Source organism: Peromyscus maniculatus, chromosome 10 (genome assembly GCF_049852395.1).
Source record: "Peromyscus maniculatus bairdii isolate BWxNUB_F1_BW_parent chromosome 10, HU_Pman_BW_mat_3.1, whole genome shotgun sequence".
Lineage (NCBI taxonomy): Eukaryota > Metazoa > Chordata > Mammalia > Rodentia > Cricetidae > Peromyscus > Peromyscus maniculatus.
In genome coordinates this window covers 62,706,245-62,722,428 of record NC_134861.1, presented here as the reverse complement: position 1 = coordinate 62,722,428, position 16,184 = coordinate 62,706,245, and the positions used below count along the sequence as shown (strand labels likewise).

The following is a 16,184-nucleotide window of genomic DNA, read 5'->3' as shown; positions in this document are numbered from 1 at the left end:
AGATTCTGTCTTAACTGTTTAAAAATATTTTTACATGTGTGTTTTATCTGCATGTATGTCTGTTCACCCCTTGCATGCCTGGTGCCCTCAGAAGCCAGAAGAGAGTGTTGGATCCCCTGGAACTGGAATTACAGACAGTTGTACATCACTGTGTGTGCTGGGAACCAAACCCAGGTCCTCTGAAAGAGCAGCCAGTGCTCTTAATGTGGAGCTGTGTCTCTACCCCCTTAACTGTTATTTGAACTTGCATTTGTTTTGATCACTAATAAGGCTGAAGGTTGATTTTCATGGTCTATTGGTCATTTATATTTATTTTTATGAGATTTTCAAAAATTTAACGTATGTCTCCACATTACTGATAGTAACCTTCTGTCATATCATTAGTTTTAAGAGTTTACTTAAGTTTCTCCAAAGTTTGTGTTTATATTTAGACCTTTCATTATTTTCTTATTTTGATTTTTAAAAAGCATTTGAAGATTGACCCAGGTGGAGTTGATTTATTGTAGAAGAGATGACATTAATCAACTATTTCTTGTGTGGCACTGATTTATGATTATTATTATACACTAAAATGTTGTTTATCTGGGTGTCTCTGACCTTTATTCTTTGCCACATCAAATCTAATTAGTTTGGCAATGCTTGCCCCCATCCCTATTCTATTATTATCTTCTTAGCTACTTTACTATTCAGGAAGACCATTTGGTTGAACTTTCATGGACCGTATCAGGAAAGGCCTTCTTTTTTGTTATCAAACATTCCATTTGGTTCCTAGAGCACTGTAATACAAATCAAGCTTCCAGATTCTCAGTGTTGAAAAGCAGGGTCACTTATGGTCACATTTGTTCATGGTCAGGAGGAACAGCCAATGCTCCCAGATCAGAGTGTGAATGGTAGTTGATTCAATATCTGTGCAGAGTGAGTGCGGTGTTTGGCATGATGGACTCTCCTTTACCCTCTCAGCCAGGGGCTTGCCATGGTGCCCCGACTGGGCTTCAAGCCCTGCCCTCAGCTGACTATAGACAGGCCTTCAGCCATGGGCTCCAAAGCCAGCTGAGTGCTCATGGGAGCCTCCAGGGGCTGGTTCTGACATCTCTCTCTGCCAAACTGTGTTCTAAACCCACAAAGCATGTTGAAACAATCATCCATCTGTCTGGTGAATGCTAAGAAACACTAGCTTCCACCCACAATGACATTTCTTTTCTTTCTTTCTCTCTCTTTCTTTCTTCTTTCTTTCTTTCTTTCTTTCTTTCTTTCTTTCTTTCTTTCTTTCTTTCTTTCTTTCTTTCTTTCTTTCTTTCTTTCTTTCTTTCTTTCTTTCTTCCTTCCTTCCTTCCTTCCTTCCTTCCTTCCTTCCTTCCTTCCTTCCTTCCTTCCTTTCTTTCTTTCTTTCTTTCTTTTTCTTTCTTTCTTTCTTTCTTTCTCTTTTAGGGGTTTTCCGACAGAAGTCAGAAAACCTGCTAGACAAATTCTAAAAGAGCTGTAACACTCACAATGACATTTCATTCCTCCCGTACCAGCGGATCTTCCGCCCAAGAGCACTGAGCACAAGGACAAATGTGGGGACTTCCGGAGTCCTTGTCCTGCTAGCCTTGGCTGCTGTTGAACTGAAAAAGCTGAGGTCCAGCTAGGTGGAGCTGGACAACTCGGGGCTGGTGATTTCAAACCCATGGAGAGGGGAGGGAGGTTTGGAGGTGGTGTTTGTTGGGAAAGGCTGGATCGGAGTTCTGGTTGGGGCTGACACGGTCATGTCCCAGCCTCCATGTAGCAAACATCTAGTAGCTGAAGCCTGCCATAAGGACAGCTGGGTCCCCTCACCTCCACCCCTAGAGTAACAACATTCAGTCTCAAGGGGTATGCTAGTTGGCTTTTGTCAACTTTACACACACCCGCACTCATCTGAGAAGAGGAAATCTTCAACTGAGAATATGCCCCCATAAGATTGGCCTGTAAGCAAGTCTGTGGGCATTTCTTAACTAGTGAATGAAGCGTGATCCTAATTAGTCTTATCAATAAAAACCAGGAGTCAAATATCGGAGTAATAACTGGAAAGATCAGAGAAGTAAAGGAGCAGCCACCAGTGACTTCTTACCTCTCCAGATCCTCAGACTGAAAGGGGACCTGGGATCCTGTCTCCACCTGCCTTATATTCCTGTCTCCACCTCCCGAGTGCTGAGATTAAAGGCCTGAGCCTCCCAAGTGCTGGGATTAAAGATGTCAGCCACCACTGCCTGGCCTCTATGGTTAACTAGTGGCTAGCTCTGCCCTCTGACCTCCAGGCAAGCTTTGTTAGAACACAAACAAAACATCACACAAGTGAATGATGTGGGAGGACCCTGACCATTGTGGGTGGTGGCACCCCTGGGCAGGTGGTCCTGGAGGGCAAAAGCAAGCAGGTTAAACAAGCCAGTCATGTTCCTTCATGGCCCCTGCTTCGGTTCTTGCCTTGATTTCCTTGATTTTTCTTCCTTTAGTTTTTTTCTGATTTCCTTCAATGCTAGACTGTGACATGGAACTGTAAACTGAAACAAATCCTCTCCTCCCCAAGTTGCTTTTAGATACAGTGTTTTATCACAGTAATAGAAATCCTAACTAAGGCAAAGGGAAAGCTGGACTGCTGAGTCATCTGAATATGTGTTAGTGTAAATTTACTATAAGACAAGTGTGCTTGCCATGAGTAGGTACACCTTCAATTTCCAGAACTCAGGAGACAGAGGCAGAAAGACCCTAAGTTTGAGGCCAGCCTGGACTACATGAAGAGATTCTGGCTCAAAAGACAGGCACTGGAGCATGTGCGAGGACACTGCAGCCCCCCCCCCCAGGTTCTTTCACCTGGGTACAGATGAAAGTCTACCAGTTCCAGCCATGCCCAGGGGTCCCCCTCCTGGGTCTCAAGTGATGTCCCAGATCCTGAGAATCTGGAACAGTTCAACAGGAATTTATCCTGACCAACCTTGATTGCGGAAGTTGATGAAATCCACAATTCTGTAAAACATTGGACTTACCTGAGACACATCACTTCCTTCTCTCGGACCCTAGTTTCTCACCGATAAAACATGGGGAGACATAAAGCTATCCTGGAACATGCCAGAAATGCTAGCTTAGAAATAAAACCCTGCTGGAAACAGTGCAGCTGTTAAAATGATGCTGAACAGATTTAGGAAAGAAAAAAAAATAGTCTTGTCTCCTGAGTCCCTTGAAGACACTTATAATCAAGTATGAAACTGTTTAGGGGAGAGGCACAGTTAATCTGGACCCTAAACAGTGCTCCCGCAGTAGTAATCCCTGACACAACACTCCAGGGAGCTATCCAAATGTCCCAGCACAGTCGCCTGGTGATAGCTTCCTCTGCACGACCCCAAGCATCCTGAAACGCAGGTGAGCTGCATGGTATTTGTCAATAAATAATTATTCATATCACAGCTAATTAGTAGCCGCCAATAGAGCAAAAAAGAAGAGTTATAGTTTGCCATCTGATTTCCTGAAAGTTGTATGTATATACATACCGATGTAATATATAAAATTACATACATACATATAATCATTTTGAGTTCCATAATTTTAGATTGAAAAACTTTTTTTTAATCCACTTATTTTGTGTAAGCATGTGTGCACATGTGCGTGCATGTATGCATGCCATGGTACATTTTTGTGGAGGTCAGAGGGACGATACATTGGAGTTGGTTTTGTTCTTCCGTGTGGGCTCCAGGGCCTGGACTCGCGTCATGGGTCTCAGCAGCAAGTGCTTTCGCCCAGTGAGCCATCTTGTTGGCTCTTGAGTTCTGTAACTTGGGGTGGCACCGGGTTAGAGGGAGTTTTGAACTGGCCACTTCCGAAAACTGGGCATTTCACAGGCAAGCAAATGGGCAACATCAGAGGTTGCCGGCTTCTTCAGACAGAAGCGCGTTGGGTCCGCTGCTGTCCTCACGCACCGTACTTCGCATTTCCATTGAAGTTTGAACTACCGAACCATTCTCATTACTGACTCCTACCTCAGGTAATACCAAAGAATGGGGAGGGAGACCCCGTGGTCTAGATTAGGGTTCAGAAATTTAGTATTCATCCTCGATTTCACGGAGTCATACTTGTTGGTTCTGAAATGCATTCTAGTCGCAGGGCTTTCATTGCGGTAATCGTACTTTTTAAAGATTCGTGGTTTTTTTGTTTTTTTGTTTTTTGGTTTTTCGAGACAGGGTTTCCTCTGTGTAGCTTTGCGCCTTTCCTGGAGCTCACTTGGTAGCCCAGGCTGGCCTTGAACTCACAGAGATCCGCCTGGCTTTGCTGGGATTAAAGGCGTGCGCCTAAAAGATTCGTTTTTAACTGTGCGTGCCTCTGTGTAGGCACATGCGTAAGGGTGCAGGTGCCCACAGAGGCCAGAAGAGGGCACCGGGCCACCCAGAAGTGGAGTTACAGACAGCCCTGAGCTGCCTGCCGACATGGGTGCTGGGCACCGAACTTGGGTTCTCTGCAAGGGCAGTACCCGCTCCTAACTGTGGAGCCGTCTCTCCAGCCCCAGCCACAGGCGCTGCTCCTCTGGTAACTATGGACGTCCTCGACTAAAGGAAAGGCGCTTACTTCCCCATGGTAACGGCAGCAACAACTAAACTCCCCGCCGAACCAGAACCCCATGCAAACAGAACCCCATGCAAACAGAACCCCATGCAAACAGCGGCAACAAGCAGCATGTGGCTCCCTAAAGCACTGGAAAGTTTCCAGGGATCTGCTTGCTGTTACCGCTCCCTACAAATGTGGGACTGAGCATGAGGCACAGTACACCAGAGCTTTAGAAAGAGGGGTGAGAGCCAGCAGGGGGTCCCTGTCTCTCAGCATCTTCTCTGGTCCAATCTCTGGGTAACTGAGGAAAAGGCCCTTAGTGAGGGCAGCTGTGTCTAGTGAGTGAGGAACCCTGAGGAAGCGGGGGTCGGGGGGGTGCGGTAAGTGGTAGCACACACTGACTTCAATGGGATCATTACCTGTTTGCTCCTGGAAGCTTCCATAGGCATCTGAATGATCTCTCCTGGTCACTGTGTATCTAATTTCAAGGAGTTAAAATATTCCCTTGGGAGGCAATTCCACAGCAGCCCCTACAACCAGTGGGTAGATCTGATTGTTCATAAATAGGTGACCTTGGACACACATTTCTTTTTTCCTTTTTTCTTTTCCCTTCCTTCCTTCCTTCCTTCCTTCCTTCCTTCCTTCCTTCCTTCCTTCCTTCCTTCCTTCCTTCCTTCCTTCCTTTCTTTCTTTCTTTCTTTCTTTCTTTCTTTTTTTTTTTGGTTTTTCAAGACAGGGTTTGTCTGTGTAGCTTTGTGCCTTTCCTGATCTCGCTCTGTAGCCCAGGCTGGCCTTGAACTTCACAGAGATCCGCCTGGCTCTGCCTCCCGAGTGCTGGGATTAAAGGTGTGCACCACCACCACCACCACCACCACCACCGCCGCCCAGCTGAACGCACATTTCTGCCATCATCTGACAAGGCAGCCCTGAGCCAAGAGCCATGAGACTCTCTGCTCCCCAAGAAGAATTACCCCACTCCCCCCCAGAAATAACAAAAGCAATACCAAGTGGATTTGAGTATTTTATTTATAAATGTACATTTACTATAAAAGCTGTTGCATTTTAGACAACTTTTCATTTTTAATTTTTTTAAACTATTTCTCAGAGGCATTTTTAGAATAAATATTGTAAATGAAAGTTAGTGTAAATTGATACAGAATGTTGCCCACCCAGAACAGGAACATCTCTTGGATGGACTCCCATCAAAAGGTGGATTACTTCCGCTCACTGAATCTTAGGCCGTGTACGGTAACTAGAATATGGATCACGTTAATGACACTACGCAGAAAGAAGGACAGATGTCATGAAAGTTTGCTAGTGAGAAACAGAGTCACCGTTCTTGTTCTTGGGAAGGAAGCATTCGGAGTCTGCGGGGGAGAGTCAGCTACAGTCCCCCAGGAACAATAAATCACTCACTTGCCCCGTCTGGTTTATAAACAAACACATTTACATTATAGCTCCACACAACAGCGCATTTTTTTTCCTGGGATCTCAAAGATTATTTGAAGAGAAATAGATCATAGTCGTCTATGCTGCCTTGGAGAACAACAAGATCTAGTCTGCCGAAGCTGCCATGTAACTGGCCCTAAATGAAATATAAACCAAATAGAAATAGAAACAGTTGGCAATTAGAATTTAGAAAATGCTGGAGATTATTCCAGGCTGGTGACTAGTGTTCATTACGGGAAAGCACGCTCCGCTTGGGAATGGGGCTTGATTCCTCCTGACTCCAGTCTGGCTTCAGTACATGTACAGTGCGTCTCACTAAGAAATATGTATAAATGGCTTTGTGAAACCAGAAGAATGTGCAATACTCATGTGCTCCTGACAGAATGGATGGCCTCTCGCATGGAAAAAGTATTCTATAAAAGTTGCTTATGAATGACCATATTGTACATGTTTTGTGCATCGCTTCTCGTAAAGTACTCTGTTAATATCATGCAAAGTGTAAACATCCACATTATTAAAATAGTTAATAAAACATGCAGGTGCTTCATCAAAATATTGGACTTGATCTGTACATTTTCAAAACTTTTCTTTTTCTTTTTAAATTTTCCTTTTTTTTATTTGTCTTTTAAAATCTTTTATTTTTTATTTTTTTCTTGTAAAGCAGCAAACACCTTTGAGAGAACTCATGGGAACCGGGAAGTGACGTCATTTCCCTTCGGTGTTCTGGATCTGCCGTTCATCGCTATGTGCAACAGCTTTGCATTTTCTAAGGCACAATTTTGAATGAAATGGTGTGTGAATTTCAATCCAATAACAGCTCGTCCAAATGACAAGGTGGTCAATATGCCTCCAGTGGCCAGGAGATGCCTGCACCTATAAGGAACCCACATGCAAAGAACCGTCTAGCATGGAAATAAATAACTGCTAGCCATACTCCATAAGACACAGAAAAAATTATTGCTTTACATAACAGAAAAACATCTACTTGCTCTCTCTCTATGCTACATTAGCCTACTAGGAGTGTGTCCATAGTCTACATTCATCTAACAGCGTCGTTACTTGGTTGCCATCCTTTTAAGGCAGAATAAATAGTTCCCCTTTCCCCAGTCTTAAGGAAAACAACCTGGAGAGCTAAGTCATGCTGGTTTAGATATTTCATGCCTGTCGCGTCCAGCTGAAACTTATCACATAGGGCAGAGAAATAAACCAGATCTCCGCAGGCATCCCTTTCTACACTCCACGGGTCAGGTCCAGAACGCTTGAGCGTAAAGAAGGCGACGTGGGAGAAGGAAGGCGCTCACGGGTCCATGGGAGTGGGCAGGGTACCGTCCGCCTTGGTTGCGGCCGCTTACAGACCAGGCTGCGGGCTTGGCATGCCATGCCATCTGGGTTCTGTTGGGATCGACTTAATGCTTCTCTTTGGATACCTGGGCGTCAGCCCCCAAGGCGAGCTTGCAGGCAAAGATGAGATGTGCCCCTTCCTAAAGGTAGACGGTCCTCGATGCCTAACACCCACATCCTCACATCAAGCCCTCAACAAGCCCTAACCCAGTGCTTGGAGAAAGCAGGCGGCCCAAGCCGCAAGGCTACCACTGACACACGGTCAGGGTAGACTCTGCTTCCTCACAGATTTTACAGTAAGTCTGAAGACAGCGGCTGGTCTCTTTCCCTCCTGCTGCTTCCTACCTTCGGACAATGTCACAGAGGGGAAGTCTGGCAGTCTGGAAAGGGCTCTCTTCATTTGCTGGACCAGCCTCTATTAACGACTTGACTTCCAGGGTACACAAAATCTAATACTAGCAGTGGGATAGTTTATTGGTAGGATTTCTGCCCCCAAAGGTAAGTAACACACATGTTCTCAGGAGTACAGTATATACTATCAGACTAGCATCTTTGCATTAAAAAACAAGTTACAGTTCAGAGTCAGAGCTTTCTGGGGTGTCTAGTTTTTCTGAAATGCATTCACTTTATGCTCCTGTCTTAAGTTGGCATGTCTTGCACTTCCTGAAGCTCAATTCTGTAAACATAACATGTTTAATTTCTAGAAATACTAAAACACAACAGGTTTATTGCACCCTTTTGCTATTTCCCAAAGAAGAGAATAACAACTTTCCAGCCATAAGTCTCTCTGCCCATGCTAAAACCAGTTTTTTTTTTTTTCCCCGTTAACAGTTCAGGATCATTACAATGCAATATTCTTTTGTATATACTGTGCAAATGCAGAAAAAAAAAATCAGCCCCCAACCAGAAAAAAGCACAAACATTGTGCTACAATACAAAAGAGCAGATACCACCTTGTAGAAGAGTCTTCCAGAAATTAGATGAATGCTGAGAAGCCCCTGAACTTGGGGTTTAATTAAGCAGTTGCCAAGGGACACCCTTAAAAAAAAATGATGCTCGGTGATCCAGAAGCTCCCAACCACATCACAGTGTTGTAGGTTGGCCAGCACCTGTGGTGAGAAAAACAGAAACTTGGGTTAGTCTCATTCCGTATGTTTCAAAACTCTCAAGTCAGCAGCCACCCTTGCCAAAGTCTCTTCCCACAGGAAGGGGAGTCTTGGCCCCCCTGGATGCTTTCGGCAGCATCTCTGGGCACAAAATGTGGCATCACATGGGTTTTTGTTAGAACACAGCTGTGAGCTCCTCAGCCCCACACGGCCAGGTGTACAGGTGGTACCAATGCTTCCAGTCTGATGTAAGGTCTCTGGATTTCCCCAAACCAAATGACTCCCCATCAAGCTTTCCAATTTGTCCTTGGGACACATTAGCAAGAAATTTTTTTGTTTTTTTTTCTTTTTGAGGTCTTAGGTCAACGAATCAGTCCACTGAAACTGGAGCAATCTAAATGATCTAAAAACCAGATTGCTGGATTGAACAGGTAAAATACAGAACACCTAATAAATCTGACTTCCAGATAAATACACATTTCAAAAGCATAAGTATACCCCATGTGATATTTGGGACACACTTGTGCTAAATCTGGAGCATGCAATATATATTGAAAGAATGATTATACATCTGAAATACAATGTGAAAAGTTATTTCTTAGCCTGGTGTACCAGTGCATGCCTGGAATCTCAGCACATGGGAGGTGGAAACAGGAGAATCAGAATCTTGGCTACATGGTGACTTGGAGGTTAGTCTGTGCTATGGTGTAAGTCTGACTATCCCAAACCAGGCCACCCCTGCCCCCACCGCTGCCCACCATACAGAATGGGGCACAGGAGACGGCACAGTCGGATCCTTAGAAGCCAGGTGACTAAGTTTAAGATGACAGCACACACTTGCAATTTCAGCAGTGGGAAGGCAGACACTGACAGATTCCTGAGGCTTGCTGGCCAGGCAGCCTAGCCAACTTGAGGCGCAGATAGACAGACAGACAGACAGACAGACACACACACACACAGAGTGGACAGCATCTAAAGAATGAGAACCAAGGTCACCACCTGTGGCTTCCCATATGCATTTGAATTTTGTAAACACATACCAAAAACAAACAAATAACAAAACAAAATAGCCCAAAAACAACCCCCGCCCCAAACCAACCAAAAACAGTAACAAAAATGCATGGCTCTCTGTGAAATTCAAGTTTCAAACACTTCACTGAGCATCTTGTATTCTACCTGGTCACCCCATCTAGGGAGGGTTAAATTTCGAGTTCTCGTTGAAGCTTTCCCAAGGTACCTTCTTCATTTGAGGCACTCCAGTCATGATGAGGCGAACTTCACATTGGAAAGGCCCCGGGGGAGTTTGTGCTAAGTGCATTTCACCGGAGTGAATGATGGGACAGAATGCCGTGTACAAAGACAGCCATGCAATGCCCAGGCGCCAACGGCACCAGTTACACATGTGACGGCTGGAGTCGTGACGGGGAATTGGCTTTGCACTCCCACTCCCATTTACATACGAACTGAAAAACTCCTTACGTGGCTTTTAGGGGCTGCATTTGAATATGCTTTATGCCATTTTTCCTCCAGCAGAAAAAAAGTTCATTTAAATGTGACTAGTTACTTGGAGAAAAGAGGATTAAATATTCAGGTTTTATTATTCCACAGAATGAAGTGATTTTCTTTTTGCTTCTGTGGAATGCCTCTGATGTAAGCCGTACTTTCCATCAATCCATCTCCCTTCTCATTTCAAAGCAGGATTTTAAAAAAGAGGAAAAATTGCTGTCAGCCATCCTTCCCCCATGCCACTTACATCTGGGGATACAGTCAACCTGTCAAGTGTACTTATAGTTCTTCAGCTAAGTGATTCCTACCCCATCACATCATTCCCGAGTACATTTATTTCTTAAGACAGCAAGGAGAGGGAGGGAGGGAGGGAGGGAGGGAGGGAGAGAGAGAGAGAGAGAGAGAGAGAGAGAGAGAGAGAGAGAGAGAGAGAGAGAGGTGCTCTCATATACCCTGATCTCTCCCCCTGACATGTGTTTACTTAATTAAAATTAGCCTAAAATGATACAAATATTTGTCTGGAAAAAAAATCAAGGGCAAGAAAGCTTGGGGGCGGGGGAGAAAGAAACTGGAATGTATGTGGCTATTATACGTCAATCTTAAAACATATTATGAAGCTACAACAATTAAAACCACACAGTCATGAAACGTAAGTACATTAAAATATAATCGTATATCCAGAAGCAGACTCAAACTCACAGGGAACTCAGGAGAAAGCTAGTATTCCATATTAGTTACAAAAAAAAAATGATCATGAAGTAATATTCATGCCATGGGCTAACTTACCAAATATCTGCCTAATTTTTATCTCCAAATATGTTCCTGAGAATCACACATTTATAGTCTGAAGGAGACTTTAGGGTAACTTTCAGCTAATCTTGATTATACCTTTGGAACAGAAAGTGTTGCTTTCTCTGAGTAGGACATAAGGCCCAGAATTTTAAAAGGCAAAGAGTTTGTATGTTTATTTAAAATGAAAGTCTTTTGCATGGAAATAAATCACAAAGTGAAGAAAAATTAATAATCGCAGCCTGCAGCAAATGTCACACCGGGAAAACGTCTAACTTGCAAAGCCCTTTAACAGAGCAGGTTCCGGGCAGAGGGACAAAGGACAGAGAGCCACATTACAGAAAAATCAACACAAACGGAGAATCAAAAAACACAGGGAAAGAGGCTTCAACTCAGAATTAAAAACACACCTCTGGGGCCAAGAGGAAGCCTCAGATGGTAAGTGTGTACATACGAACAGCTGAGTGTGGATCCCCAGGGTCCACACAGAAGCCAGACATGGTAGTGCGTGTCTGTGATCCAACACTGGGGAGCAGGGAGAGACAGGTGGGTCTGTGGAGGTCACTGAGCAGCCAGGGCAGTTCACACTGTGCACCTGGCGGTTCAGTGAGAGACCCTGTCTCAAAAAGTATGAGGAGTGAGCGCGGAACACGTGTTGCCGACCTCCACTCACATACATTGCACACGCATTTACACCATTCCCATACCCACCCGCTACTCACACATACATTGCACACACATTTACACCATACCCATACCCACCTGCCACATATCTAAGGAACACAAGCTTTTCCCTGCCTAGCAGAGTGGGTTTTTCCATTTCCTTTTTTTCTTCTTCTTTTTTTGGTGCTGGTTCTCATGGACGCTAACCAAGCACTCTGCCCTGAGCTACACTGCCAGCCCAGGGGTAAAACTTTAACAGATGATCATTCCAAGAGTTGCAATCAGCAGAGAAGAAGAGGGAGGATCCCCATGCACTCTGCACGGAGGACTCATTTGTTTTCAGACGATAATCAGGCAAGGTGTCTGAAGCTGTAAAAAGCTCCCGCCTTTTAATACAATGTTGCTCCTGCTCAGCATCTACCCATTGGAGATGGCTTCACATCTTCATCCAGGTATACCCAAGGATGTTCACAGAAGTGTTTGGCCATAACCAGTGTATCCACCCAGAAGACATTCGGGGGCAATGCTGAACACAGCTATAATAACAACTCCGTACAGAGCCCAGTCCCTCTGTGGAGTGAAGCCAAACACATATGCAGCTAGATGCAGCCCGTGTGCAAGCCCATGTGCTAGCCCATGTGCAAGTGCGTGCACAATACACAAACACCCATTCCACCCCTGCCCTGAAGAAACCACGGGAAAGGGGTAGCCTCAGACAGACTTTGTTCCAATGTCGTATGCTTCAGAGAGAGGGAGAGAGGGAGAGGGAGAGGGAGAGGGAGAGGGGGAGAGAGAGAGAGAGAGAGAGAGAGAGAGAGAGAGAGAGAGAGAGAGAGAGAGAAAATGATGAACACACAGGATGTACACATACGAAAGTGGAATAAAGAGACCTAGCATTTGGTATAATGACTATGTGCTAATAAAAGGAGAAAAAAAAACTCATTATAAACAAGAAAAAAAAATCTCATGTGTAGTCTACCTCCAAATAGCTTTCTTTTTACAGAAATTGCTTCAGGAATTCTCTGGCTCTTATCTTTAGTCGGAATTAAAAACAGTTAACGCCCTTTATACTTGCATGTGTAACGGAAGTTCTTGGCCTACAGCCAGAAACCCAATTGCAAAGGAAATGGCAACAAATCACCTAACTCCCAAAAAGTCTGGATGAAAAAACGGGTCACTGCCACCCAGAGGCAGGTTCAAGCTTGTCGACATCTTTTGCGCATGCTCAGATCCAAAAGCAATTCAGCTCCACTGTGCTGCCTCAACAGTCCCTTATTCCAACAGCGCCCCCTTCTGGGACTATGATTCCAATCCAGCCTCTTGCTGAGGTTGAGAAGAAAGCGTGATTTATAAAGAAAGAATGATAGGGAGAAATCACTTTGAAACCTGTGGGAAAGGGGAGTTCCTTTCCAAAACACAAAAACAAAACACACAAAAGCCTAGTTTTAAAAAGTACAATTGTGCGCTTGCCTTTAATCCCAGCACTAGGGAGGCAGAGGTAGGTGGATCTCTGTGAGTTCGAGGCCAGCCTGGTCTACAGAGAGAGATCCAGGACAGGTACCAAAACCTACACAGAGAAACCCTGTCTAGAGAGAAAAAAAAAAAGGAAAAGAAAAGAATAAAGTACAATTATTATACATTGCATGTGTATGTATGCATTTGTATATGCAGGCATGCATATCATGAGATGTACTGAATACTGCTTAAACACCTCATATAGGATACAAAATCTGACAACTAACGCCGTGTAATCCATGACGTCAACAGTCCCATTATTCAATAACAGCCCCAACTGGAACTGTATGACTTCAAGGTTTATCACAGATGCAAACAATCTGCATTTGATTTTGTTAACAGGCATCTATTTCTCTGTATTTCTTAATGCACTAAATCTGTAACTATAAATGAAAACCATTGAATTTTTTTTATTCTTATCCTCCAATCTAGAAGCCAGTGATATAATTTCTTCACTTACTTGGACACATAATATTTTTGAATTTCGGATGCCATTTCTTCCGCGTAACTGGTGAATTTGCACTAAAAGGTCTCCTGCTGTTTGTCTCCACTTACTGAGGACTGGGCCAGCAAGCCACGGGCCAGTTTCAAACGGTCTCAACAGTTAGACATCAGCGCCCCCTGGTGGCTCCACACAAAACACGCACCCAGAAGGTACCCACAGCCAGCCAGTTTTTAAGATCTTACTGTACGCAAAGGTATGGAAGTGGGCGGGGTCAGAGAAGTAGGAGCCATCAGTATGCCTTTCAGTGAACGTTGAAGTTCCTTTAAGAACAAAGCCGTATTCTGTAATGAAACCCCTGAAGGGCTCTGCCGTTGCCGAGTGGGCACTTACCTATCGAACCCCGGACAGCCACTCTCCGAATTCCACCTCCTCCAGCAGCTGCCGGCCTCCGCAGACAGGCTTGACCAAGGGACAGTGCTGGAGACCCTAGCCCTTCCTCTGCCTCAACAAGGTCCCTGTGGTACGCTCAGGCGGGTCTCTCAAACCTGCCTACTACAGTTTCACCTGCCGAGGAGTTCACACTCCTCCTGGGTAAGAGTCATGTGCCCAGCGGAGCGGGAACGTCCTGTGAGGAGTAACTGCCTACTGGCTTTTTATTTCTCTGACCCCCATCCTAAGAATCCTCCTTCCAGGGGTAGGGATACCAACTGGAGGCAGAAAATAACTGAATCCACGCACCAAATCCCACAGAAGAAGCGTGACTGGGGGAGACATCCTCTCCATACTCACTTCTGGATCGCATGTAGCAGTCGGTACAGTTTAGGAGGCCGTTGCGAATCCTAACATCCGTCCCACTCACTGTATCTCCGAGCTGTCCTTTACAAATGCCGCACTGCAGGAGAGAGAGAGGGGACAGAGGTTATAAGACATCAGGGAATCGTGTCTGGAACCTGAGGGGGCCTGTTTGTGGTGGTTTGAGTGAGAATAGCCCCAGTGGCTCATTTGTTTGCATGTTTAGTCCCAAGGTGGGCTTTCCAGGTGGTGAACTGCTTTGGAAGGATTAGGAGGTGTGGTCTTGTTGGAGGGAGGTCCGTCACCGGGGGTGGGCTGGGAGGCTTCCAAAGCCCACGTCAGGTGCAGTGCCTCACTCTGTCTGCTGCCTGTGGTTGAAGAGGCAAAGCTCTCAGCGACTGCTCCAGCCCCATGCCTGTCCGCTTCCTGCACTGATGATCGATGGATCGATCGTGAACTCTACCATCCTCTGGAACTGTGAGCCCCAAATGAAAGGCTGTCCTTAGTAAGAGCTGCCTTGGTCATGGTGTCTCTTCACACCAACAGAACTGTAACTAAGACACTGCTTATGCGAGGCACATGGGGATACTCCCATGAGCTCCATGTTCACTGAGCATCTATTATGGGCTAGCTATGGCACCCTAAGCCAATTTATGGCAGCAAGTAAAACATATTTTGACCATTTTATCATAACTCCTGTATTTATAGAGAAGGACACAGGTTGAGAGACACTAACCGGTTTGCTCTGGGGTTGGGAACCTGGTAAGCGACATCGCAGTGACTTGAGAGCCTGCTCAACTGTTAAAATGCACAATTTCTCAACGGAGACAGAAGGACCATTTCCAACATATTACACCCTACTGGTTTTAAAGAGACATGCAGCCAATGGATATCAGTTGGTACTTGACTACTAATAGTCTCGGCTTTCTGGAACATCCCACCAGAGAATTACTAAGGAACACATTCCGTTGTCTAGTTCCACATTAGAGGCGTGGTGCCCAGGGTAATAAATTCCCCGGGTATGGAACCCCCGTTAGCCGAGCAGTTTGGGAGCAGAAGTGAACTGCAGGAGGCGTCTGAAACAGAGGAGGTGGCACGGGGGTCCGTCCAGGTGCCAGCCCCTTGCAGAGGTTCAGATGCAGCCTCTAGTCCATACTCCAGCCAGGTCACAGGGGCACAGTCGGCAAACAGGCGAAACTGCATTTCACTGTGTTCTGTCTGACTTCTGAACTCCACTGACTGCTTCTTACACTAGGGACAAAGGGAGGTTTTTATTTATTTATTTATTTTTCATCCCTTATGAGGATGGCATAGCCAAGGAGGCTACCAATGAGAAAGAGGGCAAAATCCAAAGAGAAAAAGAAAATGTAGTGGCATCATGTAGAGAAAAGAGGACTCAGATATTCAGAGAGAGAAGGCTTGACTTCAAAATCAATGACGTCCACTTGAAAGAGAGGCTGGGGTGTGCTGATAGAGTACAGTTCATTCCCCCGACAGCACACCAAGTATGACAGTCTCCCTGTCCCCAGGTAGCAGGAGACCTGGCATGAGAAAGAAGCGAGGCCCCTAGGTGCACTGTACTCGTCCATCTAAAGTATTTATTGATACTTACCCCTGTAGATGCAAAGGAAAGCCGTGGCCGTTGAGGAAGACAGAATCATTACTCTTTTTTTTTTTTTTAGTTTTTTGAGACAGGGTTTCTCTATGTAGCTTTGGAGCCTGTCCTGGATCTCACTCTATAGATCAGGCTGGCTTCGAACTCACAGAGATCCGCCTCCCTCTGCCTCCCGAGTGCTGGGATTAAAGGCGTGCACCACCACCGCCCGGCCAGAATCATTGCTCTTATGGAGCTCACTGTTTATCTCAGCAGCTGGTAACTAACACAGCATAATGAGCAATGAGGACTCAGAAAGGCTACCTGGGATTCCCCAGCAAAGGCCACTGACTGGCTGGGTGTGGTGGTGAGTGCTAGTCATCTCAGCAGTAGGGAGACTGAGGCAGAAGGACCGTGAGGGGCTTGAGGCCAG

The 16,184-nt window shown here is 45.3% G+C and overlaps 1 protein-coding gene and 1 non-coding gene across 24 annotated transcripts in view; both read right to left on the bottom strand.

Moving 5' to 3' along the window:
• Positions 1-1,426: 1,426 nt before the first annotated feature.
• On the bottom strand, positions 1,427-1,488 carry LOC121821023 (U7 small nuclear RNA). Its single transcript, XR_006061727.1, has one exon. It is a non-coding gene; the product is annotated as a U7 small nuclear RNA (small nuclear RNA).
• A 4,071-nt stretch (positions 1,489-5,559) lies between these two features.
• The window catches only part of Limch1 (LIM and calponin homology domains 1), a 325,160-nt gene continuing 314,535 nt past the window's right edge, over positions 5,560-16,184 (bottom strand). For all 23 annotated transcript variants that reach the window (XM_015993475.3, XM_006974628.4, XM_076546389.1 and 20 more), the window contains 2 exons: positions 14,155-14,257; positions 5,560-8,450 (listed from right to left, as the gene is read on the bottom strand). In XM_015993475.3, coding sequence (XP_015848961.1) covers positions 8,425-8,450; positions 14,155-14,257 — 129 coding nt within the window. In that variant the 3' untranslated portion in view covers positions 5,560-8,424. The remainder of the gene's footprint in view (positions 8,451-14,154; positions 14,258-16,184) is intronic.